The sequence below is a fragment of the Grampus griseus genome, assembly GCF_964374135.1.
Source record: "Grampus griseus genome assembly, chromosome: 7".
NCBI lineage: Eukaryota > Metazoa > Chordata > Mammalia > Artiodactyla > Delphinidae > Grampus > Grampus griseus.
This window is the reverse complement of record NC_139001.1, coordinates 33,834,095-33,856,623: the sequence shown is the minus strand read 5'-3', so window position 1 is coordinate 33,856,623 and position 22,529 is coordinate 33,834,095. Positions and strand designations below refer to the sequence as shown.

The window sequence follows — 22,529 nt, the reverse complement described above, 5'->3', positions numbered from 1 at the left end:
AAAAATGATGGTCTTAATCTAATGTGGACTAGGTCTTGTATCCCACAAATGGCAGTAATCCTGCTTGCAAATTATTCCAATATTCCTTCAGTTATCAGCCACTGAAGGAACTGGAATCTAATCCTTTGGAATAGTAGGTACAGTGGAAAGGAGTAATGAACAGATGGCTTTTGGTTTTTGGTTGTGTGATCTCATCCAGAGTAACCCTACTAACTAACATTTCTGGGCTAATAATTAACTTTGTTCTTAAGGGCTCTGGTCACAACACATAATGGTTAGCGTTTAAAAATTACAAGACATTTTAATATAGACTTGTATAGTAGAGTAAAGAGAAAGGGATGGGAGGGGAAAGGAGAGGAAGGGTGAGGGGAATAGTGAACAAACCGTCTATTAAAAATCTAACCTGAAAAGGAGAATTGTATTTATTCCCAACCTTTGCTGAACTTGAATCAACATGGCCTTATTTCCAAACAATAATTTCCCAGGAATCTTTGTCGTTATGTGTCTTTCAAGAATCGCTTGTTTAATTTTTATAGTATGTAATAAATGTAATAAATCCTTATTATGTTGAAAATTTTGTTTTAAAGTACAAAACAAATACTTTCAGTGTACTGAAAACATTTGTTTTATACATCTTGGATCACTTTGTTATTGCTGCACCTGACTGGCTTAATGTGTTTTTTTTTATACACATGATTAAATCATAGGTTAAGCTAACTGAATGACAATTACTGTACAAAAATTGTTGTATTTTTTGTATTGTTGCAAATACAAAACAACAAATGTTGCAAAAATATCAACCTGTGGACAGTGTATGTGTATTTAATATGGAACCTCATATTTTCTAATGTTTTAATGATCTTATTATGGAAGTCTACTTTGAATATGCATTTTAAAAAATACAAAATAATTGGGGAAAAATCCTTTAGAATACTAATACTCAATTTATCCTTAACAACCTGGTATTTTATACTTAACAATCCCTCGTTTTCTTACCTTTTTACTTTTCCTTCCTCGTATGAGCAGAGCTCTCTCCAATGGCAGCAGCATGAACAAAACAACTCTTTGCCAAAATTCTATTAGAACCTTGAACAAAACTTCTAAAGGCTAGTCTCATAAAGCCTCTGATACCACCTAGAATTTCTCCTGAACCTGCAGAGAATTTTAATTTCAGTTAATTCCACTGTGCCTTTCCTCTCTGCTGCTTTTGACCCCCAAAGCAGAACTTCCTCGCGGCACTTCTATTTTAAAGTCTGAACATTCACTCACATTGCTCTGCACTTCCTCCCCAGTGGCCTTTCTGGCCCACTCTCCCCCATTCCACAGTTTCTTTGAAAACCTACTAGCCTACATGATTACCTTTTCCTAGGATGCTCCCACTCCTAGCACTAATGGCAAGCTCACTATCCTTACATCAGTTAACATTCGCTAATGTGCTGGCAGGACTATACGCCTGGCACTTTGCTGATTCCAGCTTGAGATGTTCCTGCCCTTCAGAAGTTCGGGCTGGTGTTGAAGACAGGTAACAAAACAATGACAGTTTCACTATAAGAAAAACAAATGCTGAGGAGAGAAAGTTTTATCTTTACTCATTCTCTACACAGATCTTATACGTGGAAAAAGAATGATTTATTTGATTGGTCAGACACTGCCATTCATTGTACAAGCTACAGGTGCATGGAATTCTTAAGTCTAAAAGAGATGTTTTAAATCATCTTTTTCCCTGCCCAAGCTCAGGAGCAATGACTCCTTTTCACACTGTGTGGTTCTCTGACCCCATGAAACAAGACCACTCACAGCAGGGACCAAAGATTATTCTCTAGAGTAGCAGGAGAAAATATTAGAATTTTCCAACTTCTTTAACAACTATGAAAGTAAGCACATAGAGACGACTATAAGCAGTAGACAAATATTCTGAGTAAAAGTGTGAGTTTCACACTCAGAAGGGTTCATATCAGTGCCCTCATGCTTTCGGGGTATTGCGTTTGCTAGTTAAATGGGTTGACCAATTACATTACCTTGAATAGTATTTAGTCTACTTTGCAAATAGATGAGAACTGATCGCAAGAAATTTCATGGCAAAGCATTTTTAAAAGTTGGCAAACACAAAGATGCATCATGCAGTTTGGTTTTATAAAAAGATAAGTGTTGCAGTTTGCTAAACTTTTCTGTGATGACTGTCAGTAGTATATAAACTAGCAACTATTTTAAAATATATACTTCTCTGTCCTTTCAGAGTAAGGTGGTGACATTTTAATGAGTGTGAAAATAACTATCTTTTTGAAATAAACTCAAGTTAAGAACATCTTAAAAACTATTGGAAATATCTCCTAATGTAATTTTATATGTGTGCAAATGTGTTATGAGTACCCTAGAAGCTCACAGTATCACATTTTAAAAACTTAGAAACACTTTTCTTATTTGTTTAAAAATCTCACAAATGAAGAGTTTCAGCAGGTTAACAGACCATTTTTCCTTGTAAATATAAAAAGACTGCAATGCCTTCCAAAGAGTTTACTGGAACTAATTAATCAGAGAAGTAACAGTTTACTCAAAAACTGTGAGCTAAAAACTTTGAATAACATAATAGAAGTGAAAAATAAGTACTGTGATTTACTAGGCTCAACCAAGATGCATCTCTTCCATTTGGAATTTCAAATCTTTAAAGGTACCTTTTTCAAATACAACAGCATTAAAAACCAAATACTGAAATAAATTTGTCTTAGAACCAGACCTTCAAATCACTACATCACAAAGTATTAAATCATGCTTTTCTAAATAAAGTAAAACTCAAAAATTAAAAAAAATCATGCTTTTCAAAAACAGTGATGCTTATTGAGTTTTGTACCACTAATAAACAAAATATAATTAAAATCATTTTTAGAAGTATTGCTTATTTATCATTTTAAATTTTTGTATATTATAGAATTTATTAAGTAAATTGCAGTACATTTATGTAATATATAAATAAATATATAAAACACTGGTGATAAATGTTCATATGTTTTTTATTGATAAGATTGTGCAATCAAAGAAATTTGGAGAATACTGCTAAAAAGTCACATCTAGGGCTTCCCTGGTGGTGCAGTGGTTGAGAGTCCGCCTGCCAACGCAGGGGACACGGGTTCGTGCCCCGGTCCGGGAAGATCCCACATGCCGCGGAGCAGCTAGGCCCGTGAGCCATGGCCGCTGAGCCTGCGCGTCTGGAGCCTGTGCTCAGCAACGGGAGAGGCCACAACAGTGAGAGGCCCGCGTACCGCAAAAAAACAAAACAAAAATAAAAAAGTCACATCTAGATGCCTATGCCTTGCTTTCCTAAATCTGTCTTTCTGGAGGCTTTAAGCTGCCAGTTTCCATGTGTATGCACACCTCGGCACAGTCTGCTCAGAATGAAGGAGGCTCACTTTCTCCATTTGATAGCTCCACTGCCTTCAATATGAGATGGAGGTAAGAATTCCACAATAGTTTTCAGTTTTGACTCATCACCAGAAAGCCTTGGATAAAGCTGATATACTTAGTTCCCTATTTGGCTGCCCACTTTTCTGAAAATACTAACGGTCACAACTCTGGAGCAAAAGAGGAACAAAGGTTAATATTCCAGTACCAAGCCCCATTCAGGATGCCTACAAACTATCTCTTAAACACAGGGCAAATAAGGGGAGTGAGGAGAAAGAGTGTTAGGGAAGGAGAGATGATGATACTTCAAGTGGGTCTGAAGAAGTAAAAAATTAAGAACTAGGGGGAGAGGAGCCTAGTCAAAATAAATAAGTGTAAAAGCATAAAGAAGCAAGGCACAGTTTATATTATGCCATATTTATATACTACACATAATTATATTATACTTAAGTATACATGCTTATATGTAAATAAGTATACATACTTACATATAAATATTAAATATTATATTATTTTATTTTTATATTATGTAATATTATATAACATATAAGTTTATATTATATATAAATATACTATATAAATATATATAATTCATTTCCTCAAATTAAGCTATAGTTTCGTGCAATCAAAATCAAAGTCCCAACAAGTCTTCCTATGGAAACTGATGAACTTTTCCAAGACAATCTCAAAGAAGAAAAACAGGATGACATAAAATTAAAGAAATAAAGGTATTATTTCTTAATCTCTAATGGCATTAGTACAAGGATAGACAAATGCACCAAAGAAACTGACTAGAGAGTCTGGAAACAGACCCACACATTTATGGACACTTCACTTGTGATAAGGATGGAACCACAGAATAGTGGGTCAAAAACATTCTCAACTGGGTTAAACAGAAATCTCCACACAAAAGAAAGAAGGAAGGAAGAAAGGAAGGAAAGGAAGGAAGGAAGGAAGGAAAGGAAGGAAGGAAGGAAGGAAGGAAGGAAGGAAAGGAAGGAAGGAAGGAAGGAAGGAAGGAAGGAAGGAAGGAAGGAAAGGAAGGAAGGAAGGAAAGGAAGGAAGGAAGAAAGGAAGGAAGGAAGGAAGGAAAGAAAGAAAGAAAAAAAAGAAAGAAAGAAAGAAAGAAAGAAAGAAAGAGGGAGGGAGGGAAGGAGGAAGAGAGAGAGGAAGAGAACAAAAAAGAAAAGATCAAAAGGAAAAAAGACCTGACTTGTACCTCACAGTACACACACACAAAATCAGTCACAGGTTAATTTGTAGATCTCAATGTGAAAGGAAAAGCAATTAGAAGATAATATAGGAGAATATTTCCATGACGTTGGGGTAGTAGATTTCTAAAACAGAACACAAAGAACAATAAACACAAAGAAAGTCTGATACATTAAACTACATTAAATTTAATAACTTCTACTTATCAAAAAGACACCATTAAGAAAGTGAAAACATAAGCCACTGACTGATTTTTGCAACATGTTTAGTATAATTGACAAAGGGCCTATAACTAGAATGTATACACAAATTTATACAAACTAATAAGAAAAAGGCAGACAATACAACAGAATAATGGGGAACATACTTGAACAGGCACTTCACAGAAGAGTTATAAGATCGCTAATAATCATTTGGAAGGGAACATACCCTCATTAGTCATCAGGGAAATGAAAGCTAATACCACAAAGAGATACCACAACACATCCCTCAGATGGCTAACCATAAAGAGACTGACACTATCAAGTGGAAAGATATGGAGTATCTAGAACTCTAATACACTGCCAGTGGGAATATAAGTTGTTATATTTTCTTTGAAAAACTCTTTGGTATTTTGTACTGAAGTTGAACATATACATACTAATGACCCAGAAATTCCATTCCTAGATATATTCCCAACAGAATGTAGGCATATGTATAACATGTACAAGAATGTTTCAAACTATTACTCACCACAGCCAAAAAATAGAAACAACCCAAATATCCATTAACAATAGAATGGCTCAGCTCCCAGCCCCCCACCCGCCCCGGTGGGTGAGCAGACAAGCCTCACAGGCTGGTTGGCCCATGGTCCAAGAAGGGATTTGAGGTCCTGAGGACCAGCTACCCCTCAGGGTAGTGTTTTTCCTTATGGCAAAGTTTTAAAAATAGAGGGAGAAGATATTCAATTAAGATAGAACTCAAAAGATACCTACATTCTAGATTAAGAGTCATTTGCCTTTGGCACCTCAGGCTGGTGCAACTACACGCGGCCTCTGCTGCCACAAGCTCACCCCGCATTCCGTACCCGTCCCTCCCCCCGGCCTGAGTGAACCAGAGCCCCCAAGCAGCTGCTCCTTTAACCCGCTCCTGTCTGAGCGAAGAACAGACACCCTCAGGCGACCTACACGCAGAGGCAGGGCCAAGTCCAAAGCTGAGCCCCTGGGGGCTGTGAGAACAAAGAAGAGAAAGGGAAATCTCCCCCAGCAGCCTCAGGAGCAGCGGATTAAAGCTCCACAATCAACTTGATGTACCTGCATCTGTGGAACACATGAATAGACAAAGAATCATCCCAAATTGAGGAGGTGGACTTTGGGAACAACGATATATATATATTTTTCCCTTTTTCTCTTTTTGTGTGTATGCTTTTTATGTGTATGCTTCTGAGTGTGATTTTGTCTGTATAGTTTTGCTTTTACCATTTGTCCTAGGGTTCTATCTGTCTTTTTCTTTTTAATTACTTCTTAAAAATTTTTTCTTAATAATTTTTTTTATTTTAATAACTTTATTTTATATTCTTCTTCCTTTCTTTCTTTCTTTGCTCCCTTTTATTCTGAGCCGTGTGGATGACAGGCTCTTGGTGCTCCAGCCAGGCATCAGGGCTGGGCCTCTGAGGTGGGAGAGGCAAGTTCAGGACACTGGTCCACAAGAGACCTCCCAGCTCCACGTAATATCAAACGGTGAAAATCTCACAGAGGTCTCATCTCAACGGCAAGACCCAGCTCCACTCAATGACCAGAAAGCTACAGTGCTGGACACCCTATGCCAAACAACTAGCAAGACAAGAACACAACCCCACCCATTAGCAGACAGGCTGCCTAAAATCATAATAAGGCCACAGACACCCCAAAACACACCACCAGATGTGGACCTGTCCACCAGAAAGACAAGATCCGGCCTCATCCACCAGAACACAGGCACTAGTCCCCTCCATCAGGAAGCCTACACAACCCACTGAACCAACCTTGGCTACTGGGGGCAGACACCAAAAACAATGGGAACTACAAACCTGCAGCCTGGGAAAAGGAGACCCCAAACACAGTAATTTAAGCAAAATGAGAAGACAGAGAAACACACAGCAGATGAAGGAGCAAGGCAAAACCCCATCAGACCAAACAAAAGAGGAGGAAATAGGCAGTCTACCTGAAAAAGAATTCAGAATAATGATAGCAAAGATGATCCAAAATCTTGGAAACAGAATGGAGAAAATACAAGAAACGTTTAACAAGGACCTAGAAGAATTAAAGAGCAAACAAACCGTGATGAACAACACAATAAATGAAATTAAAAATTCTCTAGAAGAGATCAACAGCAGAATAACTGAGGCAGAAGAACAGATAAGTGACCTGGAAGATAAAATAGTGGAAATAACTACTGCAGACCAGAATAAAGAATGAAAAGAATTGAAGACAGTCTCAGAGACCTCTGGGACAGCATTAAACACACCAACACTCGAATTATAGGGGTCCCAGAAGAAGAAGAGAAAAAGAAAGGAACTGAGAAAATATTTGAAGAGATTATAATTGAAAACTTCCCTAATATGGGAAAGGAAATAGTAATAAAGTCCAGGAAGCACAGAGAGTGCCATACAGGCTAAATCCAAGGAGAAACATGCCAGGACACATATTAATCAAACTATCAAAAATTAAATACAAAGAAAAAATATTAAAAGTAGCAAGTGAAAAACAACAAATAACACACAAGGGAATCCCCATAAGGTTAACAGCTGATCTTTCAGCAGAAACTCTGCAAGCCAGATGGGAGTGGCAGGACATATTTAAAGTGTTGAAGGAGAAAAACCTACAACCAAGATTACTCTACCCGGCAAGGATCTCACTCAGATTTGATGGAGAAATTAAAACCTTTACAGACAAGCAAAAGCTAAGAGAATTCAGCACCACCAAACCAGCTTTACAACAAATGCCAAAGGAACTTCTCTAGGCAGGAAACGCAAGAGAAGGAAAAGCCCTACAATAACAAACCCCAAACAATTAACAAATGATAACAGGACCATATATATCAATAATTACCTTAAATGTAAGTGGATTAAATGCTGCAACCAAAAGATATACACTGGCTGAATGGATACAAAAACAAGATCCGTATATATGCTGCTGAGAGTGTCTTTTACCCACTTCAGACCTAGGGACACATACACACTGAAAGTGAGATATGGAAAAAGACATTCCATGCAAATGGAAATCAAAAGAAAGCTGGAGTAGCAATTCTCATATCAGACAAAACAGACTTTAAAACAAAGACTATTACAAGAGACAAAGAAGGACACTGCATAATGATGATGGGATCAATCCAAGAAAAAGATATAACACTTGTAAATATTTATGCACCCAACATAGGAGCACCTCAATACATAAGGCAAATACTAACAGCCATAAAAGGGGAAATCAACAGTAACACAATCATAGTAGGGGACTTTAACACCCCACTTTCACCAATGGACAGATCATCCAAAATGAAAATAAGTAAGGAAACACAAACTTCAAAAGATACATTAAACAAGATGTACTTAATTGATATTTATAGGACATTCCATCCAAAAACAACAGAATACACTTTCTTCTCAAGTGCTCATGGAACATTCTCCAGGATAGATCATATCTTGGGTCACAAATCAAGTCTTGGTAAATTTAAGGAAATTGAAATTGTACCAAGTATCTTTTTCGACCACAATGCTATGAGACTAGATATCAAATACAGGAAAAAATCTGTAAAAAATTAAAACACATGACGGCTAAACAATACACTACTTAATAACCAAGAGATCACTGAAGAAATCAATGAGGAAATCAAAAAATACCTAGAGACAAATGACAGTGAAAACACGATGATGCACAACCTATGGGATGCAGCAAAACAGGTTCTAAGAGGGAAGTTTATAGCAATACAATCCTACCTTAAGAAACAAGAAACATCTCAAATAAACAACCTAACCTTACACTTAAAGCAATTAGAGAAAGAAGAACAAAAAAATCCCCAAAGTTAGCAGAAGGAAAGAAATCATAAAGATCAGATCAGAAATAAAAGAAAAAGAAATGAAGGAAAGGATAGCAAAGATCAATAAAGCAAAGATCAAATACCTTCTTTGAGAAGATAAACAAAATTGATAAAACATTAACCAGACTCATCAAGAAAAAAAGGGAGAAGATTCAAAACAATAGAATTAGAAATGGAAAAGGAAAGGTAACAACTCACACTGCAGAAATACAAAGGACCATGAGAGATTACTACAAGCAACTACATGTCAATAAAATGGACAACCTGGAAGAAATGGACAAATTCTTAGAAATGCACAACCTTCCAAGACTGAACCAGGAAGAAGTAGAAAATATGGACAGACCAATCACAAGTAATGAAATTGAAACTGTGATTAAAAATCTTCCAACAAACAAAAATCCAGGACCAGATGGCTTCACAGATGAGTTCTATCAAACATTTAGAGGAGAGCTAACACCCATCCTTCTCAAATTCTTCCAAAATATTGCAGAGGAAGGAACACTCCCAAACTCATTCTATGAGGTCACCATCACCCTGATACCAAAACCAGACAAAGATACTACAAAAAAAGAAAATTACAGACCAATATCACTGATGAACATAGATGCAAAAATCCTCAACAAAATACTAGCAAACAGAATCCAATTACACGTTAAAAGGATCATACACCATGATCAAGTGGGATTTATCCCAGAGATGCAAGGATTCTTCAATATACGCAAATCAATCAATGTGATACACCATATTAACAAATTGAAGAATAAAAACCATATTATCATCTCAATAGATGCACAAAAAGCTTTTGACAAAATTCAACACCCATTTATGATAAAAACTCTCCAAAAAGTGGGCAAAGAGGGAAACTACCTCAACATAATAGAGGCCATATACGACAAACCCACAGCAAACATCATTCTCAATGGTGAAAACCTGAAAGCATTTCCTCTAAGATCAGGAACAAGACAAGGATGTCCACTCTCACCACTATTATTCAACATAGTTTTGGAAGTCCTAGCCATGGCAATTAGAGAAGAAAAAGAAATAAAAGGAATACAAATTGGAAAAGAAGAAGTAAAACTGTCACTGTTTGCAGATGACATGATACTATACATAGAGAATCCCAAAGATGCCACCAGAAAACTACTAGAGCTAATCAATGAATTTGGTAAAGTAGCAGGATACAAAATTAATGCACATAAATCTCTTGCATTCCTATACACTAATGATGAAAAATCTGAAAGAGAAATTAAGGAAACACTCCCATTTACCACTGCAACAAAAAGAATAAAATACCTAGGCATAAATCTAAGAAGACAAAAGACCTCTATGCAGAAAACTATATACACTGATGAAAGAAATTAAAGATGATACCAACAGATGGAGAAATATACCATGTTCTTGGATTGGAAGAATCAATATTGTGAAAATGACTATACTACTCAAAGCAATCTACAGATTCAATGCAATCTCTATCAAATTACCAATGGCATTTTTATGGAACTAGAACAAAAAATCTTAAAATTTGTATGGAGACACAAAAGACCCCAAATAGCCAAAGCACTCTTGAGAAAGAAAAACGGAGCTGGAGGAATCCGACTTCCTGACTTCAGACTATACTATAAAGCTACAGTCATCAAGACAATATGGTACTGGCACAAAAACAGAAACATAGATCAATGGAACAAGATAGAATGCCCAGAGATAAACCCACGCACCTATGGTCAACTAATCTATGACAAAGGAGGCAAGGATATACAATGGATAAAAGACAGCCTCTTCAATAAGTGGTGATGGGAAAACTGGACAGCTACATGTAAAAGAATGAAATTAGAACTCTTCCTAACACCATACACAAAAATAAACTCAAAGTGGATTCGAGACCTAAATGTAAGACCGGACACTATAAAACTCTTAGAGGAAAACACAAGAAGAACACTCTTTGACATAAATCACAGCAAGATCTTTTTTGATCCACCTCCTAGAGTCATGGAAATAAAAACAAAAATAAACAAATGAGAGCTAATGAAACTTAAAAGCTTTTGCACAGTAAAGGAAACTACAAAGAAGACGGAAAGACAACCCTCAGAATGGGAGAAAATATTTGCAAATGAATCGACAGAGGATTAATCTCCAAAATATATAAACAGCTCATGCAGCTCAATATTAAAAAAACAAAGTACCCAATCCAAAAATGGGCAGAAGACCTAAATAGACATTTCTCCAAAGAAGACATACAGATGGCCAAGAAGCACATGAAAAGCTGCTCAACATCACTAATTATTAGAGAAATGCAAATCAAAACTACAATGAGGTATCACCTCACACCAGTTAGAATGGGCATCATCAGAAAATCTACAAACAACAAATGCTGGAGAGGGTGTGGAGAAAAGGGAACCCTCTTGCACTGCTGGTGGGAATGTAAATTGATACAGCCACTATGGAGAACAGTATGGAGGTTCCTTACAAAACTAAAAATAGAATTACCATATGATCCAGCAATCCCACTACTGGGCATATACCCAGAGAAAACCATAATTCAAAAAGACACATGCACCCCAGTGTTCACTGCAGCAGTATTTACAATAGCCAGGTCATGGAAGCAACCTAAATGCCCATCGACAGACAAATGGATAAAGAAGATGTGGTACACATATACAATGGAATATTACTCGGCCATAAAAAGGAACGAAATTGGGTCATTTGTTGAGACGTGGATGGATCTAGAGACTGTCATACAGTGAAGTAAGTCAGAAAGAGAAAAACAAATATCATATATTAATGCACGTATGTGGAACCTAGAAAAATGGTACAGATGAACCGGTTTGCAGGGCAGAAGTTGAGACACAGATGTAGAGAACAAACGTACGGACACCAAGGGGGGAAAGCCACGGGGGTGGGGTGGGCATGGTGGTGTGATGAATTGGGCGATTGGGATTGACATGTATACACTGACGTGTATAAAATTGATGACTAATAAGAACCTGTTGTATAAAAAAATAAATAAAATTCAAAACTTAAAAAAAAAAAAAAACGAATACTAAACTAGGGGCTTCCCTGGTGGCACAGTAGTTGAGAGTCCGCCTGCCGATGCAGGGGACACCGGTTCGTGCCCCGGTCCGGGAAGATCCCACATGCCGCGGAGCGGCTGGGCCCGTGAGCCATGGCCGCTGAACCTGCGCGTCCGGAGCCTGTGCTCCGCATCAGGAGAGGCCACAACAGTGAGAGGCCCGCATACCGCAAAAAAAGAAAAAAATCACCACAAACTTGGTAGCTTAAACAACAAAAATTTATTCTTTCACAGTTGTGAGGGCCAGAAGTCTAATATCAGTCCCCCTGGGCCAAAATCAGACGTCAGCAGGGCAATAATTCCTCTAGAGGCTCTAAGGAAAAATCCATTCTTGTCTCTTCCAGCTTTTGGTGACTGGCCAGTGTTCCTTGGCTTGTGGTCACATCACTCCAATCTCTACCTTTGTGATCACACTGGCTTCTCTTCTGAGTGTGTCCAAATCTCCCTCTACTTCTCTCTTATAAGGACATTTGTGATTACACGTAGGGCCCATCAGATAATCCAAGATAATCTGCCCATCACAAAATCCTAAACTTCACTGCATCTCCAAAGTTTATTGCCATATAAGATAACTACTGACAGCTATAAACGGTTTTATGCTAACAAATTAGACAATTTAGATTAAATGGAAAAATTCTTACACATATTACCAAAACTGAATCAAGAAGAAAGACCTATAACAGCTAAAGAAATTTAGTTAGTAATTAAAGCTCTTCCTACCAAGCAAATCAAAACAAAAACAAAAAAACTTAGACCCAGATTGTTTCACTGGTGAATTCTATAGAATACTTAAGAAATAACAACAATCCTTCACAAACTCAGGGAAAAAAAATAAAAAGAAGAGGAAAGAACACTTCCCAAGTTATTCTATGATGTCAGTATTACATTAATACCAAAGCCAGACAGACATCACAAGATGAGAAAACAACAAATCATTAACCCTTACGAATACAGAGGTAAAAATCCACCACAAAATATTAGTAAACTAAACTCAACAACATATTAAAAAGGTCCATATACTATGACAAAGTGGGATTTTTCCATCTGAAAATCAATGTAATAAAATTAATGTAAAAAGCCACATTAATAAATGTGTCCAGTAAAGGACAAAAATCACATGATCATTTCACTAGATGCAGAAAATGTATTTGACAAAATCCAAAATGTATTTTTAATAAAAAACTCTGAACAGACTAGGAATAGATGGGAAATTCTTCAACATCGTACTCAATGGTGAAAGGCTGAATGTTTTCCCCTTAATATCAGTAAGGCAAGAGTGTTCACTCTCTCTACTTTTAATCAACATTATACTAAAGGTTCTAACCAGTGCAGTCAGATAAGAAAAAGAAATAAAAAGTATCCAGATTTGAAAGAAAGAAGTAAAAATGTCTTTATTTGCAGGTGACAAATTCTGTATATAGAAATTCCTAAGAAATCCACTAAAAAAAAGAAGAAGAAGAAAGAAACTACTAGAACTAATAAATGAGTTCAGCAAGGTCTCAGGATACAAGGACAAAATATAAAAATCAATTGCATTTCCATATAATAGCAATGAACAACCTGGAAATGAAATTAAGAAAACAATTACATTAGAAATAGCAGCAAAATAATAAAATACTTAGGAGTAAATTTAAAAGAAGAAATGTGACTAGTACAATGAAAACTACAAAACATTCCTGAGTGAAATTAAAGATCTAAATGAATGGAAAACATTCCATGTTCTTGGCTAGAAAGATTCAATACTGTTAAGAAATCAATTCCCAAACTGATCTACAGAGCCTACAAAATATACAAACCACTAGCTAACTTAATCAGTATATGGGGATAAAATGCAAATAGGAAAGGACAAGACTTTTGAAAAATCATAAAAGACTATTTGCAGACCTGCAAATATATTTTAAAACCTAAATGAAATGTATAATTTCCTAAGGAAATACCATTTAACAAAATTGATCCTGTTAGTGGTAAACAGTTCAAACAGACCACTTTCCATAAAAGAAATAGAAGGAAGCTAGCAATGAGCTATCACCACAAAAAAGTGCCAGGACCAGGTGGTTTCACAGGGAATTCTACCAAATTCAAAAACTAGGTATCATCCCATGGCACCACTAAAGAAAATTTTCTTATTTTTTTATGAAGCATAGCACTGATACCTAAACCCATAAAGAAAATTATAGATGAATATAACATAAATATTGATACAAAGATACTAAACAAAATAATAAAAACAGAATATCCAGCACCACAAAGAAAATAATATGCAATAACCAAGTGGGATTAATTCTAGGAATGTAAGTTGGTTCAATATTAGGAAATTTATTAATATAAAACACCACATCAACAGATGTAAGGAGAAGAATTATGCAATTATCTCCATACATGTTTAAATGGCCTCTGACAAAATTCAACACCCTTTCCAGTTAAAACACTCAAGAAAATAGGAATTAAGCCAGTCTTGAAGCTACTATTTCATTTGGTGGGGAAACATTGGAGGTATTTACAAAGATCAGGAACGAGGCAAGGTTGCCTACTGTCTCCACTACTATTCAACATGTTACTGGTGGCATGAGTCAAAGCAGTTAGGTAGGAGAAATCAACTAAAGGCAAGAGAATTGGAAAAAAAGAAGTAAAACTATCTCTAATTGAAGATGATCTGATAGTATATCTAAAATCCTAGAGATTAATAACAATACTAACTCAAATGTTTAAAAAAATTAAACAAAGAAGAAGGACATGAACTTAACATACAGAAATCAACAGCCTTAATATACATAAATAATTAGAGGATATAAAGTAGAAAAAGCCCCACTTTAGGAACAATCTTAACAACAAGTGTGCAAAACTCTTACGAGGAAAACTTTAAAACACTTCTGAAAGTCACAAAAGTAGACTTGAATAATGAAAAGACATCTCTTTGTTCTTGGATAGGACAGGTCAACATCATAAAGATGTCAGTTCTACCTAACATCAATTTAATGCAATCTTTATTTTTAAAAGAACAAGCTTCCTTGTTGAGATAAACAAGTTAATAATAAAGTGTTTTTATTAAAAGTGAGAATAGGGCTTCCCTGGTGGCACAGTGGTTGAGAGTCCGCCTGCCGATGCAGGGGACACGGGTTCGTGCCCCTGTCTGGGAAGATCCCACGTGCCGCGGAGCGGCTGGGCCCGTGAGCCATGGCCGCTGAGCCTGCGTGTCCGGAGCCTGTGCTCTGCAACGGGAAGGGCCACAACAGTGAGAGGCCCGCGTACCGCAAAAAAAAAAAAAAAAAAAAAAGTGAGAATAGTCAGGAAATCATTGGAAAAGAAATCTACAAGGGCAGGGGGAGGGGTGGGGAACCAGTCTTACCAGACATTAAAACACACTGTAAGTCTTTAAAATAAAATAGTATGGTCTTCAGTACTTTTCCCAAGGTGTATTCATGAAATACTTGAAATGCTTTCTAAAAATGACTGACTTTGGGAAATGCTGTATTCCATATTCCCTTCTTCAATATTCATAGGGCATTTAGCATGTTAAAGATTCTTGCAACAAAGTCAATATCTTTGCTTAAAAAAGTAGTATGGTCTTGGTACATGAACTGATAAACAGCAATGGAATAGAATAGGAAGTCCAGAAAAAACCAAATACATGTGGTAGCTTATGTATAAAACTTATGTATACAGGTGGCATCTCAAAACACTAGGGCAAAGATGGATTTTTTAAAAAATAGATGGTGTTGAGACATCTATTTGGGAAAAGAAAAAAAATTAAATCCAGACCTCATACCACACAGTCCAAATAAATCAGGAATCTAAATGTAAAAATGATACGCAAGTACAAGAAGGCAAAATAGGTAAATTCCTTCATGACCTGGGCATATGTAAATAGTTTTTAACTAAGACACAAAATTCAGATGCAATAAAAGATTATAAACTTGACCTCATAAAATTAAGAATCTTTTGCATAGCAAAAAGTACCATAAAAGTCAAAAGACAACTGTTGAATTGTGAGAAAATATTTGTAACACATATCACAGATGCAGATCTAATATCCCCAATAAAGAACTTTTGAAAAACTGAGGGGGAAAAGAAAAATGATAGGAAAATGACTCAAATGGGCAATTCACCAAAAAAAAAAAAAAAAAAGATTTTAAAAGGGACTTTAAACATACAAAAAGATATGTTATGGCCTCATTTCATGCTACTCTCCCTCTCATTCACTATGCTCCATGAACAGTCCAAGCTATAGAAACTTCACACTTGTTTATTCGTATGCTCTCCGCCTCCATCTCCCCACTCTTTAAATGGCTAGCTTCTTCTCATTTTCAGGTTTTCACTTAAAAGCCACCTCCTCAGAGGCCTTCTCTGATCGCCTATCCAAAGTCCTATCTGTCCCTCCACAATGATTCTCTATCATAGTGCCCTTTTATTTCCTTAGAACAACAGCCTAATCTGTAACTGTCTCTACAATTCAAATGTTAGCTTCCAAGGGAAGGTGCTTTGCCTGTCTTGATCACCGTTGTATCCTCAGTGTCTAGCACAAAGCTTGATACATATTTCAAAGTAAATAATGAGAGATTGGGAAATAACATAACAGATTTCAGGATTTGGGAGGTGAAACTCAGAGTGAAGGCAAGGTCCAAGATGTAGAATTGCAGTAAGCTGCTGAAAGGAATTAAGGCCATTCAAAGAACTGATGTCAAGGTGAGGGATAGATTATCCACATTTTCACTAAAGTCATCAACTACAATATCCCTTGATCTGAGCACTATCTCTAGCTAATCCTTCCAGTTCTCTCAGTAATTTACATTTGATAACCTTTTAAAAATCTCATTGAGACCTCCTTTCTCTTTCACCCAGTTTATAAACTCTTCTAGCTCCACTTGCCTCCTTCTGCAGCCTACATCCTCAGTGTATAATCCCCACATCAATGCCTAGCCTTTTCCTCTATCTGCAGTAATTCTCAAGCATGAATCTAAGCATCACTTGGGATAGTTTAAAATCTGAGCATATTCCCAGGCCCCCACTCTTCTGGATTCAGTAGGTCTAAGGTGGAGGTCCAGGAATCTAGGTTATAACAAGCACCCCCAGAAAGTTTGGACACCGGTGATCCAAAGATAAAATAAACACCGCTCTGGATGAAGAGATGCCCTTCTTCCTATCCCCGGAGAACACCTCCACCTGTACTCTAGAGCCCATACTTTTCCATCCCTTCAGAGATCTTACTTTATTGGCCTCGCTCCCCACTACGTCTGTAATCTCACCTTAAATCCTGATAGCCAAAACTATTTTTTCAGCAAAGCACATCTGATCCATGTCATCCCCCTGCTTAAAACCAACCGTCTCCTATCACCTGTAGCAGTGGTTCTCAACTTTGAATATACTTGAAATCAAATGTGTTCTAAGCACTATCTACAAATTACTGTTTTCCAAATATACTGAGAGATGTGAGACATCTCTGAGAGATGTATGTTTCCAAGTTTTAAAAAACTTGTACAGAAATTACTAAACATTTTGTACAGAAAATACCAGACATATTTATATAGCTGTTCTTATTACCCTATGATAATCCGCTTTCAAGAAATCATGTGCCATACATACACACACACACACACACACACACACACACACACGCCAAGAAGTCATAGAAAAGACGACCTTTTGCCAAATATATAAGTTCCATCTGTGGTGTACTGATGCATAGACAGCATTTACTAAATTGAAGAGGGTCATCCATTCCATGTTCAACGATCTACATCATGTATCTTATAGTAGTTGTTATAATAATTTAAATAGCATATAGTTATCATATTACTCTAAGTTTACTGTATAATAAACATCTACGTCACGTAAACTCATTCCTCTGGATCTGTATCTGAAAAGAATTCATTTATGAGATCATTATAACTAAATCCAAGTGCACATTTAATTTCCTAAATTCTTTTTGCTGTTCTACCAAAATGTTAAAATATTCTATGGTCAAATAATTTGGGAAACCAAACTCGGGTAAACAATGTACCTTGCATATATGTGCCCTACTCTTTTTTGAATGTATGTAGATGCTGTTTTATCTATTAGCAAATTCCATCAACAACACTGCCACATGGTAGCTTTTTTATCATTATAGATTTTCCCAGTCAGCAGATACTAAAGAGCCAGCTACTTTTATTGTGGAGAGATTTCTTTTTTTAAACAACAAAAAGGTACCCTCATACTCAAAAAAATTGGAAACCACCATTCTACAGAATAAAAGTCCAAATTCCTTAAGAGGACATACAACAAGCACCTCCTATGGTTTCCACCTCCTAGATTTCCAAACATACTTCTCTTAACACAAACTCTGCAATTTTTTCTTGTATTATCCTAAAGCTAAACCTTAATATGCTCTCAATTTATCATAACAGTGAGTCAAGATTCTAAGTTTTTAGAATTAAGACGGTACTTTACACATCAAGTAATTCAACTCCTTAAATTTATAGAAAAGTACATCACCTTCTTGTGTACCATTTGTTTCCTGATAAATACTGTACTATTTTTTAATAACTTAAGACCAATAGAGAATGTAAAATTTCCTAATAATGCTCTAACAAACTTTGAAAAAGTGAGTTTCAACTTGATTCCTCTTTTCCATTTCCTCTATGCTCTGGCAGTACCACTAAATGGTAATTAAACTCAAGAGTTTCACACACTTCAAAAACAAATTTACCTAATTAAGAACAGGAAGCCAATAAATCACTTTGCAGATATGATAGAGTTTTGCTCCTACAGGTTTATCTGTAAGAACCTCAGGAATTGAAAACAGAGGTAACTAAGGTTTCTGGAGTTTAGCCCTTCAACCATACAAATGAATTCCCAATGATGATAATGATGATGATGACAGCAGCTAACATTTATTAACTCTTTACTTTGGACTGTATTAAGTCCTTCATATCACTACCTCCTTTAGTTTTTCAGACAACCCTCTAAGGTAGGTAGTAATTACTGTCTTCACTTAACAATTAATAAAACGGGGCTCTGACCAATTAAATAACTGTCAGGGTCCCACAAGTAAACTTTTCCTCAGGTGTTACCGCTCTCCAAAACGAGCGCATGTTTCCCTCCCTCCCATCAGCACGCATTGACCCCTTGGTCCTTCCCAACCCTCTAGGTGGTCTGGTAGGGGACAAACTCCTCCACCAGGCCCCCCACTTACATTCAGCAGCCGGTGCCCAGGACCATCCTTGGCCTCGTCTTTGGGCCGATTCAAGGTCTTGCCCCGCTCCTGGATGTTACGGGTTGCAGAAGAGAACTCCGACCCTCTAGCATGTGTGTTTTCCAAGTTGATACGGGGAATCCTCTGAAGTATCGGGGCTGTGTACAGGGAATGGACCCGCCCGCTGCGGTTATGTGCTGTGCTGGAAACCTTGCGCACGTCTCGGGGCGGCTCCATCCCTCCATCCGCAGCTGGGCAGGTCTGCGCACTAACCAACCGACGACCTGCTACTGCGCAGGCGCAGCCCTCTCCCCGCCTTTCCCACGCTTTTCCTGTGCACGCAGCAACCCACCGGCGCCCCGCGTGACCCACACGTTCGCGCCAGGCTTCTGCCCCAGGCTAGCTTTGGGGGCGTGCTAGTTAAGCGAGCCTGCAGGGTCAGCGGCAAGTCCTTGCCCAGGCCGTTTAAGTCTCCCTTTGAAGGAAGTCAGAGCAAGCTTGTGGACAACAAGGCTCCTCAGCACGGGGATTGAACTTGGTTCGTTTCTTGCCTGCCCCTTAACCCATCATAAGCCCTCTTCTCCCTACACCTCCTTACACTATCCCCTGCGCTCCAGATGTTATATTTCCAACAGTCTACGTGGACATCTTTACTCGACTGTCCCATAGACTCATAACACAACACGTTAATATTCATCTTCCCTCTCAGACCTCTAATATGTTCCAAACGTAGTTAATGTAGCAATGTCATATCCACAAAAGCTTAAAACTTCAGACACAGTTTTGAATTCTAACCCTAAATATCTGAACCCTACTCTTTCTCTCTGTGGCACCTCGTCTAGGACATCTCACACACAGATGCCTGGAATGGTTTACTCATGGGTCTCCTGGCCTGCTGTCATCCACTCTTTCCACTGCTCCAGTGTTAATACAGCTTACCTTTTAAAGCATACAAACTTTCAGAGTTTCTTTATTGGCCACAAAATTTTAATTCCATAATATGTAAAACCAGGGACTCCAAAATGCCCTTTACACCGCAGGATCATTACTTATGGCCATTGTATATGGAATCTATTTTTCTTTTATTCAAAGGCCACCTCAGAGTTCAGCCTTAAGTTTTATAACCCCATACACATACCCCCAAAGCAGAATTAATTGCTGTCTCCAAGCTGCTACTTGGCATATCCCTATTAGTGGGCTCACACTATTAGAATTAGTTGTTAATTTCAAAAGATAGAGTTCTTTGGGGGCAGGAATCTGATCCTCACCTTTCACTCTTCAGGGTTCATGGCACAATACCCCAATGCCCTTGATACATGTTTGCTGTCATTCTGAGTCTGTGCTGTGTCGTGTTTAATCACTGTTCAAAGAGACTTGCTGTCCACCAGCACACTCTGACTTCCTTAGGGTTCATGTGATGCAACAACAAAAATCTAACCTAACTTTAATCAAACCTCTAGCCCTAACCTCCAGTCTACAGGAAATTCAGGAGGTAGAGAAACAAACTCAATGATACTTTTACGGGTAAAAAAAATCAAACAAATAAAAATGTAGATGGGACTATTTTTAAAAACTGGTTTGGATTCTTCATACACACACACACACACACACACACACACACGAAATATCACGGGGGAATGTAGAATGGTATGGCCTCTCTGAAAAGAGTTTGGTAATTTCTTAAAAAAACTAAGCATGGAACTACCATACAACCCAGCAATTGCACTCCAGGGTGTCTATCCCAGAGAAATGAAAACTCACATTCACTCAAAAAGCTATACACAAATGTTCACAGCAGCTTTGTTCATAATAGTCAAAAAGTGGAATCAGCTCAGATGTCCTTCGACAGGTAAGTGGTTAAACTTCAATACATACCTTGGATCATGGCTTTGCAATAAAAAGGAATGAACTATGGCCATACAACGTGGGTTAATCTCCAGGGAATGCGCTGAGCAGAAAGAAGCTAATCCCAAAAGATTACACACTGTACGATTCAACTTATAACATTACTGAAATTACAAAATTTTAGAAATAGAAGACATTAGTGATTGCCAGGGCTTAGAGTTAGAGGTGCAGGGAGGGGATGTGGGAAGGAGGTTGTGTTTATAAAAGGGCAGCATGAGAGATTCTTATGGTTTTTGGACTTGTTCAGTACCTGGGCTGTGGTGCTATATAAATGAACCCTACACAATTGATAAAATTGTATAGAACTTAATATATACAGACACACACAAGTGTGTACAAGTAAAACTAGGGATATGTAAAACTAGGGATATCTGAACAAGATTGGTAGATCATGTCAGTGTCAATATGCTGGTTGTGATATTATACTATGAATTTTGTAAAATGGTATTTGGAGGCACTGGCCAAGTGTACAAAGGATTACTCTGTATTATTTAAGTTTGCATGAATCTACATTTATCTCAGTAAATTTTTCAATTAAAAAATATCATGGGGGGGCTTCCCTGGTGGCGCAGTGGTTAAGAATCTGCCTGCTAATGCAGGGGACACGGGTTCGAGCCCTGGTCTGCCGCGGAGCAACTAGGCCCGTGAGCCACAACTACTGAAGCCTGTGCTCCGCAACAAGAGAGGCCGTGACAGTGAGAGGCCCGTGCACCGCGATGAAGAGTGGCCCCCGCTTGCCACAACTAGAGAAAGCCCTCACACAGAAACGAAGACCCAACACAGCAAAAATAAATAAAATAAATTAATAAACTCCTACCCCCAACATCTAAAAAATATATATATATATATATCTCATGGGGGAGAAAAGATGAGACCATTTTAAATTTAGATAACAAACTGAAATGCGTAAACCATGACTAGATCTTAAGAGACATCTGGGAAAATTTGAGAATGGACTGAAATTATTGTTTTTCCAACTGTTTGAATGATATTGTGCTATGCAGAAAAATGTTCTTTTTGGAGGATGCATGCTTAAATATTTGGGTGAAGTGACATGATGTTAGCAACTTACTTTCAAAAGATTTACCAAGAGAAAGGATGTATAAAGAAAGAAAGCAAATGAGGCAAAAATTTAACAATAATCTAAGTTGATATAGATTACAGTTGCTATTACATTAGTCTTTCAACAATTTTACATTTGATAGTTTCCAAATAAAAATCCCTCAGAGCTCACTCACGTGTATAGCCTTTTCTTTGTCTCCACTTCCACCAGTAGAAATCCTATCCATCCTATAAAGGACCTGCACATACCCCTTACCTGAAATACTTCCCTAGAGTCTTCAACTCCTATGCCTATCTCTGTCTTTTGACTAGATTATGAGTCACTAAAAGACAGGTACCATGTTTTATTCATTTTCTTTCTTTTTTTTTGTCCTCTCACAAACCTAGCAATTTGATCAAGATCAAATCAAGTCATCTATTGCAATCCAAGCTTTGTTTCATAATAAATTACAAATGGTACACGTAGGCCAGAGATCCCAAATGCTGGCTAGTCTACTGGCTATATCACAACCACTTGGCATACCTTTTTCTAAAAGACAGTGTTCCAGGTACCATCTCAGACCCAATGAATCTGAATCTCTGGGAATGGAGCATAGAAGCCTATGTATATTTTGTTCTGCCTGCGGGGAGTGGGGAGAGGCAGGTATTAATTACCGAATATTT

General features: G+C 37.5%; 1 protein-coding gene across 1 annotated transcript in view; it reads right to left on the bottom strand.

The window, feature by feature from the left end:
• C2CD6 (C2 calcium dependent domain containing 6) overlaps positions 1–19,136 on the bottom strand; it is a gene marked incomplete at both ends in the record, with an annotated part of 130,245 nt that extends 111,109 nt beyond the window's left edge. Inside the window, 1 exon segment of the mRNA XM_082658905.1 lies at positions 18,900–19,136. Within this exon segment, the coding sequence (XP_082515031.1) occupies positions 18,900–19,136 (237 nt within the window).
• Positions 19,137–22,529: the final 3,393 nt, after the last annotated feature.